Source organism: Mustela nigripes, chromosome 9, assembly GCF_022355385.1.
Source record: "Mustela nigripes isolate SB6536 chromosome 9, MUSNIG.SB6536, whole genome shotgun sequence".
Taxonomy (NCBI): Eukaryota; Metazoa; Chordata; class Mammalia; order Carnivora; family Mustelidae; genus Mustela; species Mustela nigripes.
In genome coordinates, this window is record NC_081565.1 from 5,102,235 (window position 1) to 5,120,865 (window position 18,631).

The window sequence follows — 18,631 nt, forward strand, 5'->3', positions numbered from 1 at the left end:
GCACCCGGGCAGGCACGGGGGTTGCGGTGGGAAAGCCCAGCCTTCCATCCGAAGGAACACATCGACTGTGGTCCAGGGGGCGTGGGCTTGAGAGGGGATCGGCCGGGCCAGGGGCTCCGAACCCCTCCCATGTCCATGAGTGGGGCAGCAGGGTGAAGCCGCCGTCCTGCTGCCCCCCTCAGTCCCCGGCCAGGCTCCAGAGCTGGCGAAACACGGCGCCTGACACAACTTCCCGCAGAGCGGAGTGAGGGAGTGAGAGGCAGCTGCCGGCTTCCCAGGTGTCTGACTTCCCGAGCCCACGGGAACGGCTGTGCTGGCGGGGCAGGGCTGGGTGAGCCGTGGACACGGCCCCCACTTCTCCAAAGAGTGAGGCAGCGCTGCTAGGACTGGGGGGGTCGTGCCATGCACAACTCTTCCAAAGGACTTAAGGGTCTGTGCCCACGATTTAATGACGCTACCCGCTCTCCTCCAAGTGAGGCGGCCTCTGGGTAAAGGGCAGCCCCCTCTGCTCCACTCATCAGACCACATCCTGTCTGTGTTGGGTCTTTTATCAACACAGTCCGCACCGCCCCGTCCTTCACCACCGGCGTCCCCAATGGAATCCCAGGGTCAGGAATGTGCAGCAATCAGAGGGCAGCGGCAATCCACCCAGGGCCCTATATAAAGCCGGGAGAAGCCAGGAACCACACCGCCCAGCCAAGACACCTCCCAGAGGACCCTGCCCAGCAGCCTTCCCGGGGAGCAGGTGCGCAGCACGGTGAGTCCAGCCGCTCCATCCCCAGCAGGAACCCTCAAGGGTTCCGCCCTGGTCTTCCCTTGTGTGCCTCTCCTGCCATGTCCTGAATGCTGGGGCCTGACGCGCCAACTTATGCTGGGGTCCAATTTTTGGTGGTGAGGGTCCCAAGCTTCCCCCATGTTCTTGAAGGGTCCATGAACCCCCAAAAGGGGACAGGAGCCACTTCCTCTACGCGTCAGTACACCTTTTCTCAAGCCCCAGAGGCCATCCGCAGGTGGAGTCGCCCACCAGGTGGAAAGCGCCCCGTTTCCCCCGGGCCCTGATGGAGAGTCTTCCCCGCCTTGGGCCAGACGTGGCTCCAGCCCCGGGGGATGAGGTGATGGAAGTTAGGAGGCTGGATTTACGTAGGGAGGAGGGCGGCTTTTATGATTTTTTTAAAGCCTTCTGGCTGGGTTCACTTTGAAATGTCTTCAAGGGAGCCATTTCTGGAAAGAGCTCTGGGGATCCCAGGCTTCTTCTCCAGAACCAGCTCTTTCTTTCAGGCTCAGAGCTGCTCCTCAGAACAGCCGGCTCCGACTCACCATGGTCATTACCAAAAAGGCTTCCTTTCAGAGGGAATGAGCAGTTTTTGTCAAAGCCGGGGCATTTGGGGAAGCTCTATTTCTGTTCCGAATCCCCCCGGACCGCCATCTGTGGGGTAGCGGAGCGATTCTGAGTCACTTAGACCCGGGCATATACCCCAGCTGTCTCTTGTAACGCTCGCTGTGAGACGCTGGGCAAGTGCCCTGTTCGCGGACGGCCTCCCCCGCAGAAGAGGGGAAGACCGCCCTGCACCAGGGCTGTGAGGACAGTGCGGGAGGGGGCCAGGAAGCTCTGCCCACGGGCCTGGCACACCAAGATGCTGTCTGGCCGTTAGAATCCCAAATCTCAGGCCTCCATTGCCCGCTGTGTGGCCCAGGCACCACCTCTTAGCCTTCCTGACAGTCTTCGTGCCTGAAGACCTGGGATGAACAGGGCCTAAAAACGAAGCTTATTGTAAAGAGGACTCGCAGCCGCACACACAGACGGAGCTCGTAGGGAACCTCGGCAGCCCCGCCACGTCCACATGCTCGTTCCCCGGTGGGTGTCTGAGTTAGGCCTGGACGCAACTCCTTTCCATGTTAGAGGGACATGAGCTGAGTGTCCCGGCAGCACAGTTTAGCCAGACCCATTTATGATCAAGTTGGAAACCAAGACTGAGGCTATGAATTTTCTGCCCTGTGGCTCTGAAACGATATGGCCCAAGAGTCAACAGTTAAAATAAAAGAGAACGAGCTCCAATCTGCATGGCATGGCACTCGGGGGCTGCCGGCACACGGTGCGCGGCCGTCCGCTGTCCCAGCAGCGGGGGTATTTGAATGCTAAGCTGCCAAGGCCCTCAGATGCAGGGACTGCAGGAGAGGAGAATCAGCCTAATTGGTGCAATCACTCCTGAGCCTGCTAATAAAGGCCTGACCCCCAGCATAGTGACACTTCCTCAAGCTGCTTGCTCTGCGGAGCCACCAGCCTTTGATGGCTGTCCAGGCCCCGGGAAACACTGTTGACAAGTTGTCACGTAAGGCCCACGCGTGCAGCCGGTAACTTCCTCTCTTCTTCCTCCGGCCCAGATGATAAGCCCACGCGCCCTGCCGTGCCTCCTCCTCCTGCCGCTGGGTGCCTGCCTTCCTCTCTTGGACAGAGAAGAGCCCGCTGCCACCGTGGGAGGTGTCAGAGGCGGAATGAGCTGGGCCGACCTGCCCGGGGGATACCGCATGCTCCCCCCACGGGGCTCCCCTGGCTGGCCGGGGGCCCCACAGCCACACGGCCTGCTGGTCATGGCCAAGGAGCTGCAGGTGTCGGGCCAACGGCGCCCTGGCTTCACGTTCCGGTTCGGGAGGCAGGATGATGGCAGCAAGGCTACTGGCTTCCTCCCCGCAGACGGCGAGAAGGCCAGCGGCCCTTTAGGGACCCTGGCCGAGGAGCTCAGCAGTTACAGCAGGAAAAAAGGCGGCTTCAGCTTCCGCTTTGGCCGGCGGTGAGGGGGCCGGGGCGTCCGTGGACCCTCCCGGCTACCACTCCCCCTCCTGTCTTCTCCTTGAGCCCGAAAGATCAGGATACTAAGAAGGCAAGGGGATGCCTGTCATGAGTTCTTAGCAGTAGGATCACTTAGTGGGCACCGAGGAAAAGACCGGATGGGATCCAAAAGGAGGTGGCCCAAAGCAAGCTGCACCCCTGGGAAGAAGGAAGCGTGGCCCTGGGGTAGCTGTCCCCGCCCCCTTCCCAGGGCCGTGAATGTGGACAGGCAGGGCCAGCGGTGTGGGCTCCAGGCTGAAGGCAGGGGGCTGCTGATGGCAGTGGGTAATCCAAGTTTTGACAGCCTCCACGGGGACGCCTGCCGCTGACATCCACAGTGCAACTCGGAGTGAACGCGTCCCACCGGGTAGAGAGGATGGTTCTGAAAGTTAAAGAAAAAAAAATCTTGTTCCCCATCCCGTTAACACAAGATCCCTCTGGCAAGAAAACCCCACTGCGGTGTCGAGATGTCATTCGGAACCGGCTGCCCGTTCCCTTCTGGTAACTGTCCTCGGTGGCGCCGTGTGTGCGGAGCCTGCAGTCTAGCGGGAGACGAGCAAGGAAGGGATTCATTTTGCTGGAGCAAGGTTGCCTTTCAAATGTTCGGAATATGAATGTGTTGTGTGTATCTTTTGAAATAAAAGTTGTAACTGCAAAACCACAATGGAAGGCCCACCTGGCTCTTGCCTACAGGTCCTCTGGGCCCCAGCAGTTCTGTTTTCCTGAGCTGCCACTGCCTCCGCTCCGGGGAGATGGAGCTCGTGCTGCCTGTATCCACACCTGTCCCGGCAGCCCCTTAATTGGCAGTTGGTAAAATACCCACGGTGAAGGGTAGAGGGAAACACAATACGGGGTGCATTTTCCTCCTGCACTCGATGGTTCCTTCCCTGGTTTTCTCAAAGCAAAGAGCATTCTGAAAACAACTTCCCCACCCCAGGGGAGGCCAGCGCTCAGCCTGGAGAGGCTGCAAGCCCGGGGCAAGGAAGAGCATCTCTTTCGGGCGCTGCTCTGCCGTGTCCCGCATCCCGCCCTGTGTCGGCTACGGCGGTCGGATGCTGCTCACTCCCAGGCTGGCTCCCACCGCTGAGATGAGAACCTGGATTGATGTTACTATAGCAACATCTCCCCTCCTTCCTTCAAGCTGCTGCTTGGCCCTGTTCACAATTGAATAATTTTCCATTGAGCTGTCACAATTAATTGGTGGATTTTTATTAGCCTTTTAGAACCACACTGGGTTGGGCCCAGCTTGGCACCTTGGAGCATTTCACAGTGTTTTCCATTCTATTAGTGACTTACCTTCCCCGGTAGCAGCTCTCAATCCCCGGCAGCCAGAAAGCCACTTTATTAAGGGGTGACAGATCGGAGCTACAAAAGAGCCAAGCTGACTGGGAGTGCGGAAATTGGGTGGTAGAACGGGCCGGGAAGACAGGAATCAGAACATCACCTCATGTTAAAGCGAGCTGCCTTCTCCCGGAGCTCCTCACTGCTTCTGCCCCACGCCTGGGCACACGGGCCCCACCGGGAGAGGGGCCAGACAGCGACACCGAGCCTGGTAGGCATGTCATCATACTCTTTGGCCTCCATCTCCATCCAGGGAAGGGATGAGCCAGGATGCCTCCTGCTATTGTGACAGTCTGATGGGGACAGAACACATCCCAGGGTCTTCGTCTGTTGATAAAAGAGGCAGAAACTCAGCCCTCAAGCCACAGAGGGCAAACCTCAAGAAAATGAGTCCCAGCGTGTCCACAAAGGGCAGCTCCAGCTGTGAAGAAAGTGGCCAAGTGAAGGAAGTGCGATCCTAGCTCAGGCTCTCACCCGGCTGTGCTCACCTCCACTTTGTTGGGAGGGGGGCAGGGCATTGGGGGTGGGGACCGCAAGCTGGATCACTCCGCCCTCTGCTCATTCATATAGAGAGAAGCCAGAGAACGGGCTCGTGGAAAGACCAGGCGAGACAGGACACACCAAAGGCCAAGGGCAGAGGGACGCTCTGCAGCCGGGTCCCCGGGTGAGCCTCACCTGCCCATTTCTCCTCTTAGAACAAAAGGAGCCGCCTCTGTGGTCACCGATTACAAGAACTTGGAGGTCACCGAGGCTGAGATGCTCCCGCACGTGTTTACACACACTTTGGGGACATACTGGCTGGTTTCTAATTTCGTAGGATGAGATTAACCTCAGAGAAATCAGAGATAAAGCAGGGGGTTGGGCCTTCAGGAGAGTGGCTATCCTGTCATTAGACTTTCATCATTCAGCAGCAATCAACGACTAAGTTATTCCTTCCAGTTGCTTGTACATTCGAGCTCAATAACCCTGAAAATCCAAACGATCGAACTGTTAAGGGCATTGCTCTGTTAAGTCCTTCCTGCTGTACCTGGCTACCTCGCCTCTTTAACCCTCGCTTGACCCCAGCGAGGCTTGCTTGAGGTTTGGGGGCCTGTCATGCCATCCCCGCACCCTCTTGGTGGGTAAGATCACCTTCTAGATTAGGGAAGGTGAGTCTCCTCGGAAAACCTTGACTTGGCCAGCACAGATTAAGCTCCCCTGGGCAGTCTGGGTTCACCCCACCTGGCGTGGCAATGCTGTCTCCCCCAGTCCAGGCGCCGGAGAGCTGTCTGCACCCTTTCACTGTTGACACAAGACACACACAAAAGCCTTCCTCTTGGGGTGCAGATCTAAAAGCTATTTAGCTATTAAACTGCCGGGGAATGTTTTTGCTTGAATTTTCCCATGTGTTTGAAATATTCCTAAAAACGTGTAAGAAAGAAAGGCTCATGGGGCAGCAAGTCACCTAGCAGCTGTCCTAGTAAACAAGCCACCAGCTCGTCCCTTGTCCCGGGGCTGGAGACACTGGATGACTGAGTCCACTCAAGACCCCAACCCAGAAAAAGATGCTGTCACCCTCCAGGCAGGGGGCTGGGGTCCCGCCCAAGAGGGTGGGACAGTCACAACGGTTGCTCAGTGTTGTCCCACCGGGTGCCTCTTGTGCCAAGAACATTTAAAAATCGACTCCTCAGGACACTCAATCTGGGATCTCTTGCAGCAAATCCTGACACCGGCGAAGCTGGGCTGTCTCTAAGTCTTGACTTCTTCTACTCCATGATAGAGGGAGGAGCCGGACTCTGGAGCAAGCTCTGCTGGTCATGCTGGGGCCATCTGCACTGCCGACAAGTTGGTCCGGCACAGCCGGCGTATGGTGGCATGTGTGACCTCGGGCAAGCTGCCTCACATCTCTGAGTCTCAGCTTCCTGGCATGTTAAATGAGGACAGGGACAGAACCTCCCTCATTAAAGAAACAGAGGGTTTCAGGTGGTCACACAAAGCACATCTGTAGTGCACAGCTTCTGCATATGAGCTGTAATTTTAAGAAAATGCTCACTGAGGGGCGCCTGGATGGCTCCGTCGGTTAAGCATCTGCCTTCGGCTCAGGTCATGATCTTGGGGTCCCGGAGTCGAGTCCTGCGTCAGGCTCTGTGCTCAGCGGGGAGTCTGCTTCTCCTTTTGTTCCTCCCCCTCCTTGCTCAGGCTCTCGCTCGCTCTCTAACGAATACAAGCAAACACCTCTCATTGAAATCTGACACACTTGGAGAATGTGCTCCAGTTCTGAGTGTCCAGTTCAGTAAACTGTCCCCAAGTGATACACCCGTCAGTCAGTGTGACCGAGACTAGGAAACGGAGCACCATCTGCTCCCCCGAGCTCCCCTGCGCCCCAACCAGGCATGACCCTACGTCCTGACTTCCAACACCAAACCACAGACCAATGTGCTGCTTTAAATAGATGGAAGCTTCTGGCAGCACTACCAACTGTCTGGCTGCTCCTGCTCACGATGCACTGGCGAGGCTTATGGACACCGGGCTGTGATGAGTTCGTCTGTCTCCACTGCTCGCCCTACCCCACCCTGCAGGCACCTGCCACGCGGCGCTCCTCCTGGCTGTTTGCGCTCCGCGCTCTGTTGGTGCTTGCTCGCTCCCATTCGGACATTTTGGCTTGTGTTTCATTCTGACGACAGTGACAGCAGCTGCTAGCCCAGATGGCAGGCCTGACCCCGCTCCCCGGCTCTGGACCTCGAGGGCAGGCCTCACAAGGCTCGGAAGGCCACGTATGCACCTCTGTGCTCTCTCCTGGGGCCGCAGCCAGGTGCGCCAAGTTCTCCAGGGCTTCTGTGGCCTACCCAAGTGGCGAACCGCTGTTCCAGAACAGCCAGACCCAAGAAAGTTTCGGAAGCATGAGCAGCACACGCAAAATTCCTGACTGAGAGAAGACGCGTATTTCCCATGGGCACAGCTGCCACGGTGACTGGCACATGCCACCATGCCCAAGCCATGACAACCCGTAACCTCACGGCTGGGTGTCAAGAAAATGGGGTAACACGCTCTGCCCAGGAGGTGCCGTGAAGTCTCCGGGACCGGCCTATGTCTGGCACGGAGGGAGCAGCCATCGGTGGTGGCTGTCATCGTAGTCACTCTGCGTCTTCTTTCCAACTCAAGAGTTGTCCCTTGAGGTGACGCCCCTGACCCGGTTAACAGGGAGAAGGCCTTGCAGCCCCTCGGCGCGCGTGCTCCGCGAGGTCCCAGCACCCAGCCCGGGGCTGCGACCTCACCTCCCCTGCCTGACGGGCTGCGCCGCCGCGCTGAGCTCCCACTGAGCCGTGCTTCTCACCATGCTTTGCTGAGCAGATCTGGATCCTCTGACAAGTCTGCCGCCTAATAAGTATCATTATCACACAGCGCGACTTACTTCCCTGACTTCCACTTTCCAAGCTGTCAGCTGGTGCTAAATGGAGGCCCCGATGGGGAAAATGGCCTCACGGACCCCCCTCAGTCCCCTCGGTGGGGGGCTGGGAGAGGACACGGCCCGCCGGGTGGCATTTCCATCACCCTGAGGCCAGCATCCCCACCCCTCCTCCTGTACGCAGAGAAATAAGACCCGGGGTGCGTGGACCGCAGCGAGCAAGGGGTGCTTCGGGGCCGGGGTGGGGGGTGGGGAGCGGGGAGCGCAGGAAAGCACACCTGTGGAGGGACTAAGGCTTCCGGCCCAACGGAGTCCGGGATGCCGCCTCCCCACTTCAGTGATGCTGTGACAGCCTGACAGCGGGCACAGCCCTTGGACTCTTCCTTTCCCACATCAGTCAGATGTGGCCCCCCCCCCCCCCCGGTGGCAGAGCCCACTCCCAGGGCTGCCGGCAGAATCGGTGTCAAGAGCACAAGAAGGGCCTGAGACCAGGGCAAGGAGACTGCTCTCGGGAGGCGGAGGAAGATGCGAGATTCGTGCTGCGGCCCCGCCGCCCAGCCTCCGGTCCCCCTGCAGGGAAACAGGGACCCCGGCCCCCCCACCACACGCACACCACGGCTCAGAACAACAAGGAGAAAGTACAGACCAGAGCAATCTGCCCGAGTTCTAATGTTGTAAACATTTATTTAAAAAATACTACAGAAAGATGTGGATTCAAAAACCACAGAATCATATACAGAAACAAAATGTATGCGACAAAAAAAAAAAAAGACAACTAGAAGCATTTGAGAAGAGAGAATAGTGGAAAACTATTTACATGTCATTTATAAAAGAGTGTAATATCAACGTATAAATGTAAAATATAGTGGCAAATCATGTGAACAAAGAGGCCAGTACCTCATGGAAACACGCAGTTGAGGGAACCCAGGGGGTCCGTTCTGCTTTGTCCGAAAGGCCGCTGGTGGTGTTCGAGCGCCTCCCCCAGTGTGTGCAACACGGGAGGCTGGGGGGGCGAAGAGGTGACGCGCTGTGAGGACAGCGGAAGTTGATCCAAACGAAACAGTCTCTACCAGGGAAATAAACTACAAGTCTAGGTGAGGAGCATAAAAATGGGGCCCGTGTGCGGTCACGGTGCGAGGAGGTGCGCACCCCTGGGGGTGCGAGGTGGTTCTTCCTCCTGGGCCTGCTGAGAGGCCCAGGCAGGTGCCTGCCCACTCTTCAGTAGCTGCTCCAGGTCAAGCTCAAGACGGCCCGGGCTTCTGCCCCACGAGCCTGGTCCGGGGCCGCCTGGGGAGAGTAGACAAAGGCCTGTTCTTCGAGACACATTCTGGGGCTTCATTTGTTCGCGGTCTTCATGCCTGATAACCCCAGCAGAAAGGGGGGCTACGTGTTGCTCATGGCGATTCAACGGGACGTCTGCCCCTTCGTGCACGGCCAAAAGGGGCTTTTGGCTCCACAGTCTTTTCCTCCCAGGTGCTGGTGGCCGACGGCAGGTCCTGCTGTACCACAGGGGGCTGGGCTGAGGGTGGAGCCACAAAATCCTTCCAGAACTCCAGACAACTAAGGACTGGCTTGTTGCACAGGAAAAGAGCTCTGCATGCAGAGGAGTAGAAGGGAGCAGGACGACACTGGTCAGAAATCAAGACCCAGTGCTGCTTCTGGGCACCTGGAAACCTGAAAGGAAGGTGTCCTGGGCCCAAAGCAGGCCTCCCTAGGCCCAGCCCCAGGCCACCCGGGCACCAGCTGTTTACCCCGATGGCCATCCGTCCTGCCTCCCGTACGCTGGTACTCTGGACTGAGACCCTGCTACTAAGACTCCAGCTTTCCGTCCTGGGTGAGCAGTGCCTGTCACAAGACAGCAAGGCGCCGAGAATGGGTGGCAAGGACGGTCGCCCACACCACGGGCCCCTCAGCTTCCCCACTGTCCCGGGACCCAAAGGCCGGTTGGTTAGCACCCTGTTTTACGCCCCCCTCCCAAATCAAGAGGTGACCTTCACACGAGGAAACGTGAGGGCCCCAGTGCCTGGCAGCAACGGAGGACAGAGTGACCAGCCAGCAGCACTTTCCAGGATGGAGTTCTGGAAACGCGTCTTCAGGGCAGGAGGCACAGTAAGAGGCATGCATAGGCTCCTTCCGAGTGGTAAGTGGAGGGGACAGTTCCTAGGCCTTGGTGACAAGATTCCTGTTCAGGGTACTCGTTCTTGGGGTAAATGGAGGAGAAGGCAGAGCCAGAGGAGAAAAAAAGAAATACTCATCTGCTTTCCCACCTGGCCCAAAGAGCTCAGTTTAAGTCCACAGAGCAGGAACTCCACAGATAGAACTCGGCACAGAGGAGGCTGAGGAGCCCGGGCGGGGGAGGGGGAAAGTGCAGGAGGACAGCTGGCGCAAAACATAGGTAGTAGGGCTGTGTTCCACTGTGACCTTTGGCTCCGTCCAGCACGGCACTCCTGGGCCAACGTCCCAACTCACGGGTCTCGTGTCAGCCACCATGGCAGGCGTGGGGAAGCCCTTAGGCACGGCCGGTGGCTCCGGCTGCCCTGACGCCTGGCTCCTGCTACCTCTGTACGATGTCACTGATCTCTTTCACGGAGCTGAGGAGTTTGCTGAAGTCCTGAGTGGCCGCCGGGCCGCTGCCTGCTGTCGCCGGGCAGATCTGAAGCTCCCGGAGATTATTCTCCAGTTTGTTGATGGCCTCGCGGAAGGCAAACTTGTTCCTCATTTGCTGGATGGAATCCACATAGCTCACGCAAAACGTGTAGAGGTTCTTGCCGGCTTCGAGCACGGCGCTATGGCTGGCCATCTGCTCAGAGTTCTTGGAGATGGCCAGGCACAGAGCCTCCGTGCCGTCCAGGACCACGCCCTTGGTGATGGTGCCACTGGCGATCCGCTCTGGAGGCTGGCGGGTTTTCCGAAGAGACACACGGGTTGATATGAGCGGGATGAAGGCAGTGGAGGCTGGCTGGTCTCCGGCCAGGGCAGAAGATGCTGATGGCGAGGCGGAGGGGGCGGGAGCTGGGCTGGTTGGGGTCCCTGCCGGCTTGCTGGACGACTGTGGCTTTGGCATGGACGGAAGCCCAGGCTTTTTGACGCCTTCTCCTAGTGGCCCGGGCTTGACGGTGTCACTGTTCACAGCATCCACAACCATGGCCGCGGCTTTGGCTTTCCCACCAGCGCCGGCCTCCCCCGCTGCTTCCTGGCTCTGGCTCTGAGAGGGCTTCCCGGCTTTCCCAGCGGAGGCCGGTGGCGGGGGCGGCGGGACGGGCTTGAGCTTGGACAGCTTCCCCTTGTCTCTCCCTGGGGACTCGGAAGAGGGCTTGTGCCTCCTCGCTCTGGGCTCCTCAGTGGGGGCTTTGCCGGCCCCCCCAGATGCTCCTGGCCCTGCTCGGCTGGTGGCAGGCACCGGCTCAGCTGCGACAATGGTCCCCAAGGCACCGGACTTCCCGACCTCGTCCTTGTGAGGAAGGCCAGAGGAAGAAGCCCCGGCGACCTGCCTGCGGAGGAGTTTTGGAGTCAAACTGGGCGGGCTGGAGCCCGGGCTGGCCTCCCCGGCGTCTCTGAAGACCTCATCCGCTGCGTCCTCGGTCTTCTTCACCAGCCTGGGTGGGGGAGTCACCGTGCCTCTGGTCACCTGGTCGGACCTGTTCTCACTTGCCCGCTTCCGAGGCAGAGCTGGCTTCTCGCTTTTGTGCCCTCCAAATGTGGACGAGTCGAACTGCCTCCCCGTGGACTGCAGATCGCGTGGCAGTGTGACAGACCTCCACTCTGTGTCCTTGGCCCCGTGGGGCATGCAGGAGGCAGAGCAGGACCTGAGGAAGCGCTTGCTGGCGCTGCTGCCGCTCTCCTCCTCGCTGGCTGCCAGGCGGCCGCTCGTCAGTGTACTGGACTTTTTCCACAGGTGGGGAGACCGGAAGCCTGCACCTCCTGACTCCCGGAAGGCTCCGTTGGGGACGCCAGCCCTGCTGCTGGGTTTTGGGGACTTGGCTGGCTCGGCGGCGTCCGAGGGTGTGAGGACTGGCGCCCCATTGCTGGTTTCTCGGCCCTCTACCTCGCTGGTCGCCTTGCGCTCGGGCTGGCCGTCCATCTCCCGGAAGGAGCTGCTGCGTTTCGGGGGGGTTGGGGCTGTTTTCTTCTTCTTCTTGATCAAGGCACTGAACAAGTTGGTCTTTTTGTCTTTGGGGAGAAGGCGCTCATCTTCATTGAGGCCGCCATCCTGGGGACCTCGTTCTTTTCGAGGGAGCAGTGGAGACACAGGAGGCTCGTGGTCCAGAGGCTCTGAAACACAGCGGGGAGAGTTTGAATGCCTCCAGACCAGAGGCTTCTTTGTTGAGGGGAACCTGGTGCTGGACCCTGTTCTCTACAGAGCAGCCGCCAAGGATCTGGGCTCTGGTAGGCCTGCACGTGAGCGCCGGCTCTGCCATTCCCCAGCCTTGGCCCGGGCCAGGGACACGTCTGCGTGTACCCTCAGCTCTCTCACATATGAAATGGAGAACAGAACGCACCCGCAGTGTCGCGGAGCGAACGTAACTCAGTGAGCGTAAAGCGTCCATCCCAGCTACTGGCATGTAGCCTCTCACTGACTGCTGTCACCACTGTTAATGTCTTCAGGAAAAGTGTCTCTTTTCCCTAAGGACAGCAGCACAGAAAGCTGGGCCCCTCATCCCTGCCCCGGGGCTTCCTTGACAGCACAGAGTCCCCCAGTACCATTCCCTAGCACATAAAAACCGTGACAGGGCTGAGCAAAGGGTCAAGCCCCGGGCCTCTCGGGCCTGCCATTTGAGGTCCTAGGAGGTGAGGTCCGAAGGGAAGGGGCCGTGCACCACGTTGACAATGGGCTACTATGCTTGGCGAACAAGAAGGAGTGACCTTTACACATTTTAAAATGGGCATTCTTTATACGTGAATAACAGCTCCCAAGAAATCTTTCTGGTGTTGCCAAGCTCCCGGCTGGTGAATGACAGACTTCTCCCTCTGAGGGCAGCTGGGAGGAGCGGCTTTGTGTCAGTGCCCAGAGCAGCACAGAGGACGTCTACAACTGGAGCAGAGGTACAAGGGGGCGCCTGTCAGAACACCAGGGGGCACGCAGGACACCTGACTCAGAGGACGCTGCGGACCTCCAAAACTTTAATCCAGCGGAAGAAGTTGAAGAACGTGAAATCCTAATGAATTATGCACCGCTCTAGTTCAATGCTGAACAGCTAACTGACACTCTCGGCTCACCACGAGATTACATATCAAAACACCCCTCAGATGAATACTGATGGGCATAAATGAACATGATTGCTTATCACTGGGCTTTTAATAAGCCTGAAGTTCCCACAGCGGCCTCTCCCCATCCCCTCTGCTCAGCTACCTGAAATCCTGACAACTAACAGAAGGACACAGGCCCGAGCTTCTGGAGAGTCTATAGGCCACAGACTTCAAAAGTGGGTGAGCAAGACAATCGGGGGTGTGGAAAGAAAACTCTGTAATTTGGATTTTTTAACATAAACCTTCTAAGTGTACATTTCTGCTGTATTTTATAAAACACATGTCTGGGCATAGTACGCGTACACACCTAGACTCATGTGTGACCTTTTTTTTTTTTTTTTTTTTAACTAATATGGGTACACGAGAAGAAGTATTTGGGAATCGTGCTATGCCTAAATATCTCGTTGTTCTGGCTTTGTCCTGCATCTCCCCACTCACTCATCAGTGGACCATGAGAGCTTCCCCCAGGAGCCTCCACAAACCCGGCTTCCAGGGTTCTGCTGGGAGAGCAGCAGCTGCTGCACCAGAGCAGCCGAACTCAAAGGACAGCAGGGCGCGGGGGGCTGCGGGAGCACTGGTTGGTGCCGGCGGGGGTTACTCCTCCCGACACCCGGAGACTCCTGGGCACCGCTGCCACCTCCCGCAAGCAGCTAGGGAACGGGGGCCGCCAGTCTTTTCTCAGAGACCATGTGTGGACACTGGCGCTGCGCTGCGGGTGTCCCCTGGCTCCGTCAGTTCTAGGGAGCTTTCATTCCGCACTTCGCAACGAGCTGCTCTTCGTTTGGTTCAATATTTATTATTGTTCCGGCGCCCGCAAAAGCAACCACCAATGCCGTGAATAATACATGAAAAGGCGGGTTTGTTCTCAGTCGGCTTCATAAGCACCTGTGCCCACCTGACCAGAGTAACTGCTGAAGCCGGCGGTTCCTAAGGACTCCCAGAAGGAGGGGCACGACGCTGTGTGGAGGGGAGAGCCTTCCACTTTTCAAAGCTGGATCACTAACGAGGAATTTGCCTGCCCTCTGTGCAGGCTCTCTTACTGCTTCCCATCTGCCTGTACTGGCCCTGAGGGGGTGGACGCCCCTGGGTGTCTGCTGGGGGCAGGGGACGTACCGGTCTCTCCCGGGCCCTTGGAGTGGGGCGTCTCAGGCACCTCAGTGGGGTCTTTGTGTTCCGCAGCTCTCCTGGAGGTTCTGGTCTTGGTGGGCAGCTCCGGGGCCTGCAGCAAAGTACTCGCAACCCCTCGCACACCTTGCTTCCCCAGTTCCTTTTCCACTTCTATGAACAAAACCCACACCAAAAATCAGCAGCCATCAGTAATGGTGTCAGTTTGGTATGCTGGTGTTTTCCGTCTTTTTCTCCCCCTCGAGTAAGAGAGCTCATTCATGCACAGTTACAGAAGAGATACAGATACTGAGAAAATCACCCTCGGTACTTCTCAGAGTCCGGCATGGCTGCAAGACAGCTCCACGCCCAACACCTCTGCCCAGCTCTCTGGTCTCAGAGAACTCGCTGTCCCCTTCCATTCCAAGCTCTCACCCCACTGCAGGCACCCCCAGGAATGGGCACTTTACCATCTGATATGCTGGATTCCTGGAACATCGTCTCAAAGGCTTGGTGGATTTCAGCAAAGGAAGGCCGGTCGGAGGGATTCCACTGCCAACCTGGACACACGAAAAACAGTCAGACCATGCATGAGGCCCTGCTAATAAGCGGGGGTCTAGCAGTTCTTAAGGAAAGTCTGGTAATGAAAGAAGCACCCCAGGGATGCCCGGGTGGCTCAGATACGGCTCTGCCTTTGGCTCAGGTCATGATCTCAGGATCCCGGGATTGAGCCCCACGGCAGGCTCTCTGCTCAGCAGGGAGTCTGCTTCTCCTTCTCCCTCTGCCCCTCCCACTCGTGCTCTCTCAAATCTTAAAAAAAAACCCCAAAAAACACAAAAAACACAAAAAAACCCCCAATCCTGCTAACCATGTTTTGCTGTGACAAGTTAAAGTGACAAATGTCACTGTGTCCTATTACAGACATTAAGAATTCAAAAAGACTTTAGATATTGGCAGGAATATGGATTGTAAAGCCCCAGAGAGATGTGACAGCAAGAACTACATTTATAAGTCTTTTCCCCAGCCCCACTCTAACAATTGCAGAGAATCACTAAGTCAAACGGCTTGCTTTCTAGTTCACCCTTACTTCTGGGTTATCAAAGTCTGAACTCCTTATCAGTAAAGAAATGTTAATTAAGACAAGATTAACACAAGGATTTTTTTTTTTTTTTTAAAAGTAGGCTCCATGCCCAGTGTGGAACCCAATGTGAGACTTAAACTCAGGACCCTGACATCACGACCTGAGCTGAGATCAAGAGTTGGATGCTTAACCACCTGAGCCACTCAGGTGCCCCAAGATTAATGTGAGGATTAGGGACTGATAAAGCCCCATGTTGGTGAGAACAGTTACTCTCCTACACTTCTGGTGGGAGAAGTGGTACCTTTTTTTGGGGGGGTACCTTCCATGGAAAACAATTTGGTAAAACCTATCAAAATTTAAAATGCAAATAGCCCTCTGAACCAATGGTTTAACTTTGGTTTTATTTGCTTTATTTTAGAAATACCAGCATAATGCACAGAGGTATACATATAAGGGGGTTCATCCTTGCTTTCCTAGTAATGGCAAAAGCCAAACAAATATGTGAAACAACCAAATGTCTACCAAAATGGTTTTAGATGAATGAATAAGTCATTTAATGGGAAGCTAAACAACTATATAAAAATAAGGGGGTGGGGAGAGGGAGAGATACCTTTGAAATGCGGACCAAAAGATAATGCCTGTCATACAGCTACGTGCAAAAAAAAGTTGAGGGAATGATCTTATATAAATATATACATAATAAAACCAACTAGCTAGACGTCAGCGGAGCATGTGCCTACTACAGCAGGATATTCGAAGGCAGGGCCCAGGAATTTGTATTTATTAATAAGAAATCCAAGCTTGGAATCCATCAATCCCATTTTTGCATTAAAAAGAAACCAAAACCCCCCCTCCCACGTAATCGCTACGTGTAAACAGTGGGTACAGAAGCGCGGAGGACAGTATGGGTGAGTGTGGACCTAACCGCCACACTGGCTGCTTCTGGAGAAAGTGGATCGAGAGAGGCAGGGAAGGAAGGGGAGCACTCGCACGGGGCGCACACACTCTCGCGCGGCCCCTCGCACGGAGCCCGCACGGAGCCCACACGGCCCCCACACGGCCCTCTGGCACCACTGGGCAAGGCTCACACGCTCGCATGAGTCCGTGGACCTTCTCCGGGCAGCCTTCCGGACGCTCCATGCGGTAGTCCTTCTCCAGCAGCTCATACACCTGGGACAGGTCAATTCCTGGGTAAGGTGACATGCCATAGGTGGCAATTTCCCAAAGTAATACTCCAAAAGCTACGAGAAAAAAGAAAGACAGAGCTTGTTGAAGGTGTATGAAATGGAACTCTCCTGCACTTAAAACTGGCTAAACCTAGGTAGCGCACATGAGAATTCCGCCCTCAGAAGCAGCCCAGGGACATCCTGCTAGGCTCTTAATGACCAACAGCCCAGAACAGAAGGAGACGTTCAGTTAACACCCTCCCCACTCCACAACGAGCTCAATGGGGGGAAGAAACTGGGTTGATCAGCCCTGCCAGTGTCTCTGATGTAATGAGACCACCGTGCTGGGATTTACGGTGGAGGACCCCGACGGCTGGAAGTCAAGAGGCTATTTCTACTCCTAGCTCTGAGATCGGCTAGCTAAGTGTCTAAAACAAGCCTCCTCTCCTCTCTCGTGTACAGTATCCTCTCCAAGGCCCCTTCTAACTCCAAACAGTTCATAAAAATCATGTAAAACTGGGACACCTGGGGGGCTTAAGTGGTTAAACATAGGACTCTTGACTTCAGTTCAGATTAGGATCGCAGGGTCATGAGATCGAGCCCTGTGTAGGCCTTCATGCTCAGTATGGAGTCTGCGTGGGATTCTCTCCCTCTTGCCTCTTCCCCCACTGGTGCACAGGACTCCTTGGAGAAATGGGTGATTCAGGTCCAGGACATGGAACGGACCGGGAATATCTTTATGGCCCCAGACGGACACTGTTAACGACTACAAGGGTTTTGTCAAAAGGACCAGGAGCAATCTGCAGTTCCCACTGGCCATATAAGAGACAAAGTATCAAGAAGAAAAAGAACTGCAGTGGGTTAAAACATAGTCAACCATGTCACATCTATATTTTATATACACCTATATCATAATAGTGTCACAAAAGAAAAAACCCCCAAATCTACTTGGTCATCACTGGAAGGCATTAAAACACCAACTCGTCTGTGTGAACACGGGTGAACAACAGCAAGGAAGCGAACGATGCTGCTTTTTCTAAACAAACTGTACCCCCGAGTAACCAAACAGCAGAGGACGGTTTCTTCTTACAGAAGCGCCAAGCTAACGGGTGAATGAGGAGTGGCAGAATTAGAGCAGCACCACTCCGCAACCCCTAACAGATCAGCAGATCTAGGCACTGGGTATCAGGAGCTGTAAAATCACACGGGAGGGATAATGGAGCCCAGCACTGGCTTGATTAAACAGCACACGATGGCGCATGACGCTGTCCTGCTGAAAAGAAGTCAGACCCGAGGATGACCCGGTGGACCAGCCACAGCTGCGCACATACCAGGAGTACGGAAGACAGAGGAACACACTGAATTACAGCGCGGGATGCGGTGTGGGAGACGTGGAAGGACCCAGGAGGGGGTTTCTTTAACAAACAGACAGCAAAGGCCGTGGAAAGACGGGGTGGGAGCTTAGACCGGACAGCACAGAGGGCGCACCGACCGCCTGCCTGGTGTGAACAGTGCTCAGATCTCAGCTCAAGCAGCTAGGAGAAGTAGGACTTTTACGGCTCAGCTGGAAAATGCAAACGCTGACTGCATCGTGATACTCAGGAATTACTGTCAATATGGGGAGGAGGGGCACTGTGGCTACAAGAATAAAGAGCCATCTTTGAGAGACTCCTACTGAAATATTTATGAACAAAATCATACGCTATCTGGGATCTGCTTCAAAACCGTTGGGGCGGGGGCGGGGTCAAGGCTGCAGGAGAACCACGACTGACGGCCAGGAAGGGGGGTGATGTGTGCACGGGGCCCACGGTGCAACTCCGCCTTCTTCAGTGGATGCTTACGACCTGCCACAATAGGAAGTTCTTGAACAAAACATCTAAGTACTGGCAGGTGAAGCTTCCAAGGGCAATAATCTATTTAAAGCCCAAACCAAACGACACGGCCTTCCCTGCTCAGAGGACCCTGTGTGCCTGCAGGGCTGGCTAACTGCCCCTGCAAACCCAAGGAGCACGCTTCGGATGAAGGCGGTGAGTTAGTGGGGGAGAAAAAAAGTTAAGCTGAATTATTTTGGAAGAAAACACTGGCTTTTACTTCACCTTGGAGAGAAAACAGGAGTAAAGACTATCAAGTGAGAAAAAAAATAAAAAATTCAGGAATAAAGGAAAAGAAGTGAAGGAGCAAGAAAGAGGCAGAGAAAAGGCAAGAGGAGTGAGGACAAGAGGAGACGGAGCCGCCCCGGCAGGGAGGGTTGACCGCGAGCAGCAGCAGCCCTTACCCCAGACGTCGGACTTGATGGAGAACTTGTTGTAGGCCAGGCTTTCTGGCGCTGTCCACTTGATCGGGAACTTGGCCCCGGCATGGGCGGTATAGGTATCCCCGGTCATTAACCTGCTCAGGCCGAAGTCAGCCACCTTCACCAAGTGGTTCTCCCCTACTAGGCAGTTTCGGGCAGCAAGATCTCTGGGGAAAGAAAGCGTTTA

General features: G+C 55.9%; 2 protein-coding genes across 5 annotated transcripts in view; one reads left to right on the forward strand and one right to left on the reverse strand.

The window, feature by feature from the left end:
* The first annotated feature begins 376 nt into the window (after positions 1 to 376).
* Positions 377 to 2,969, forward strand: QRFP (pyroglutamylated RFamide peptide). The gene has a single exon (XM_059410527.1). The coding sequence runs from the start codon at positions 2,383 to 2,385 to the stop codon at positions 2,791 to 2,793; it is 411 nt and encodes a 136-aa protein (XP_059266510.1). The 5' UTR covers positions 377 to 2,382; the 3' UTR covers positions 2,794 to 2,969.
* Positions 2,970 to 3,114: 145 nt separating this feature from the next.
* Positions 3,115 to 18,631, reverse strand: part of ABL1 (ABL proto-oncogene 1, non-receptor tyrosine kinase) — a 137,341-nt gene continuing 121,824 nt past the window's right edge. For 2 of the 4 annotated variants that reach the window (XM_059410524.1, XM_059410525.1), the window contains exons 7-11: positions 18,427 to 18,611; positions 16,074 to 16,226; positions 14,375 to 14,464; positions 13,914 to 14,078; positions 8,213 to 11,825 (exon numbers count right to left, since the gene is read on the reverse strand). In XM_059410524.1, coding sequence (XP_059266507.1) covers positions 10,108 to 11,825; positions 13,914 to 14,078; positions 14,375 to 14,464; positions 16,074 to 16,226; positions 18,427 to 18,611 — 2,311 coding nt within the window. In that variant the 3' untranslated portion in view covers positions 8,213 to 10,107. Of the gene's footprint in view, positions 3,210 to 4,185; positions 4,496 to 8,212; positions 11,826 to 13,913; positions 14,079 to 14,374; positions 14,465 to 16,073; positions 16,227 to 18,426; positions 18,612 to 18,631 lie in introns of those variants that run through there. The other 2 variants (XR_009406228.1, XM_059410526.1) reach the window with 2 other exon arrangements.

What these genes read in the sequence shown, in the direction of transcription:
- QRFP (XM_059410527.1), top strand. Translation starts at nt 2,383, where the DNA reads ATGATAAGCCCACGCGCCCTGCCGTGCCTCCTCCTCCTGCCGCTGGGT.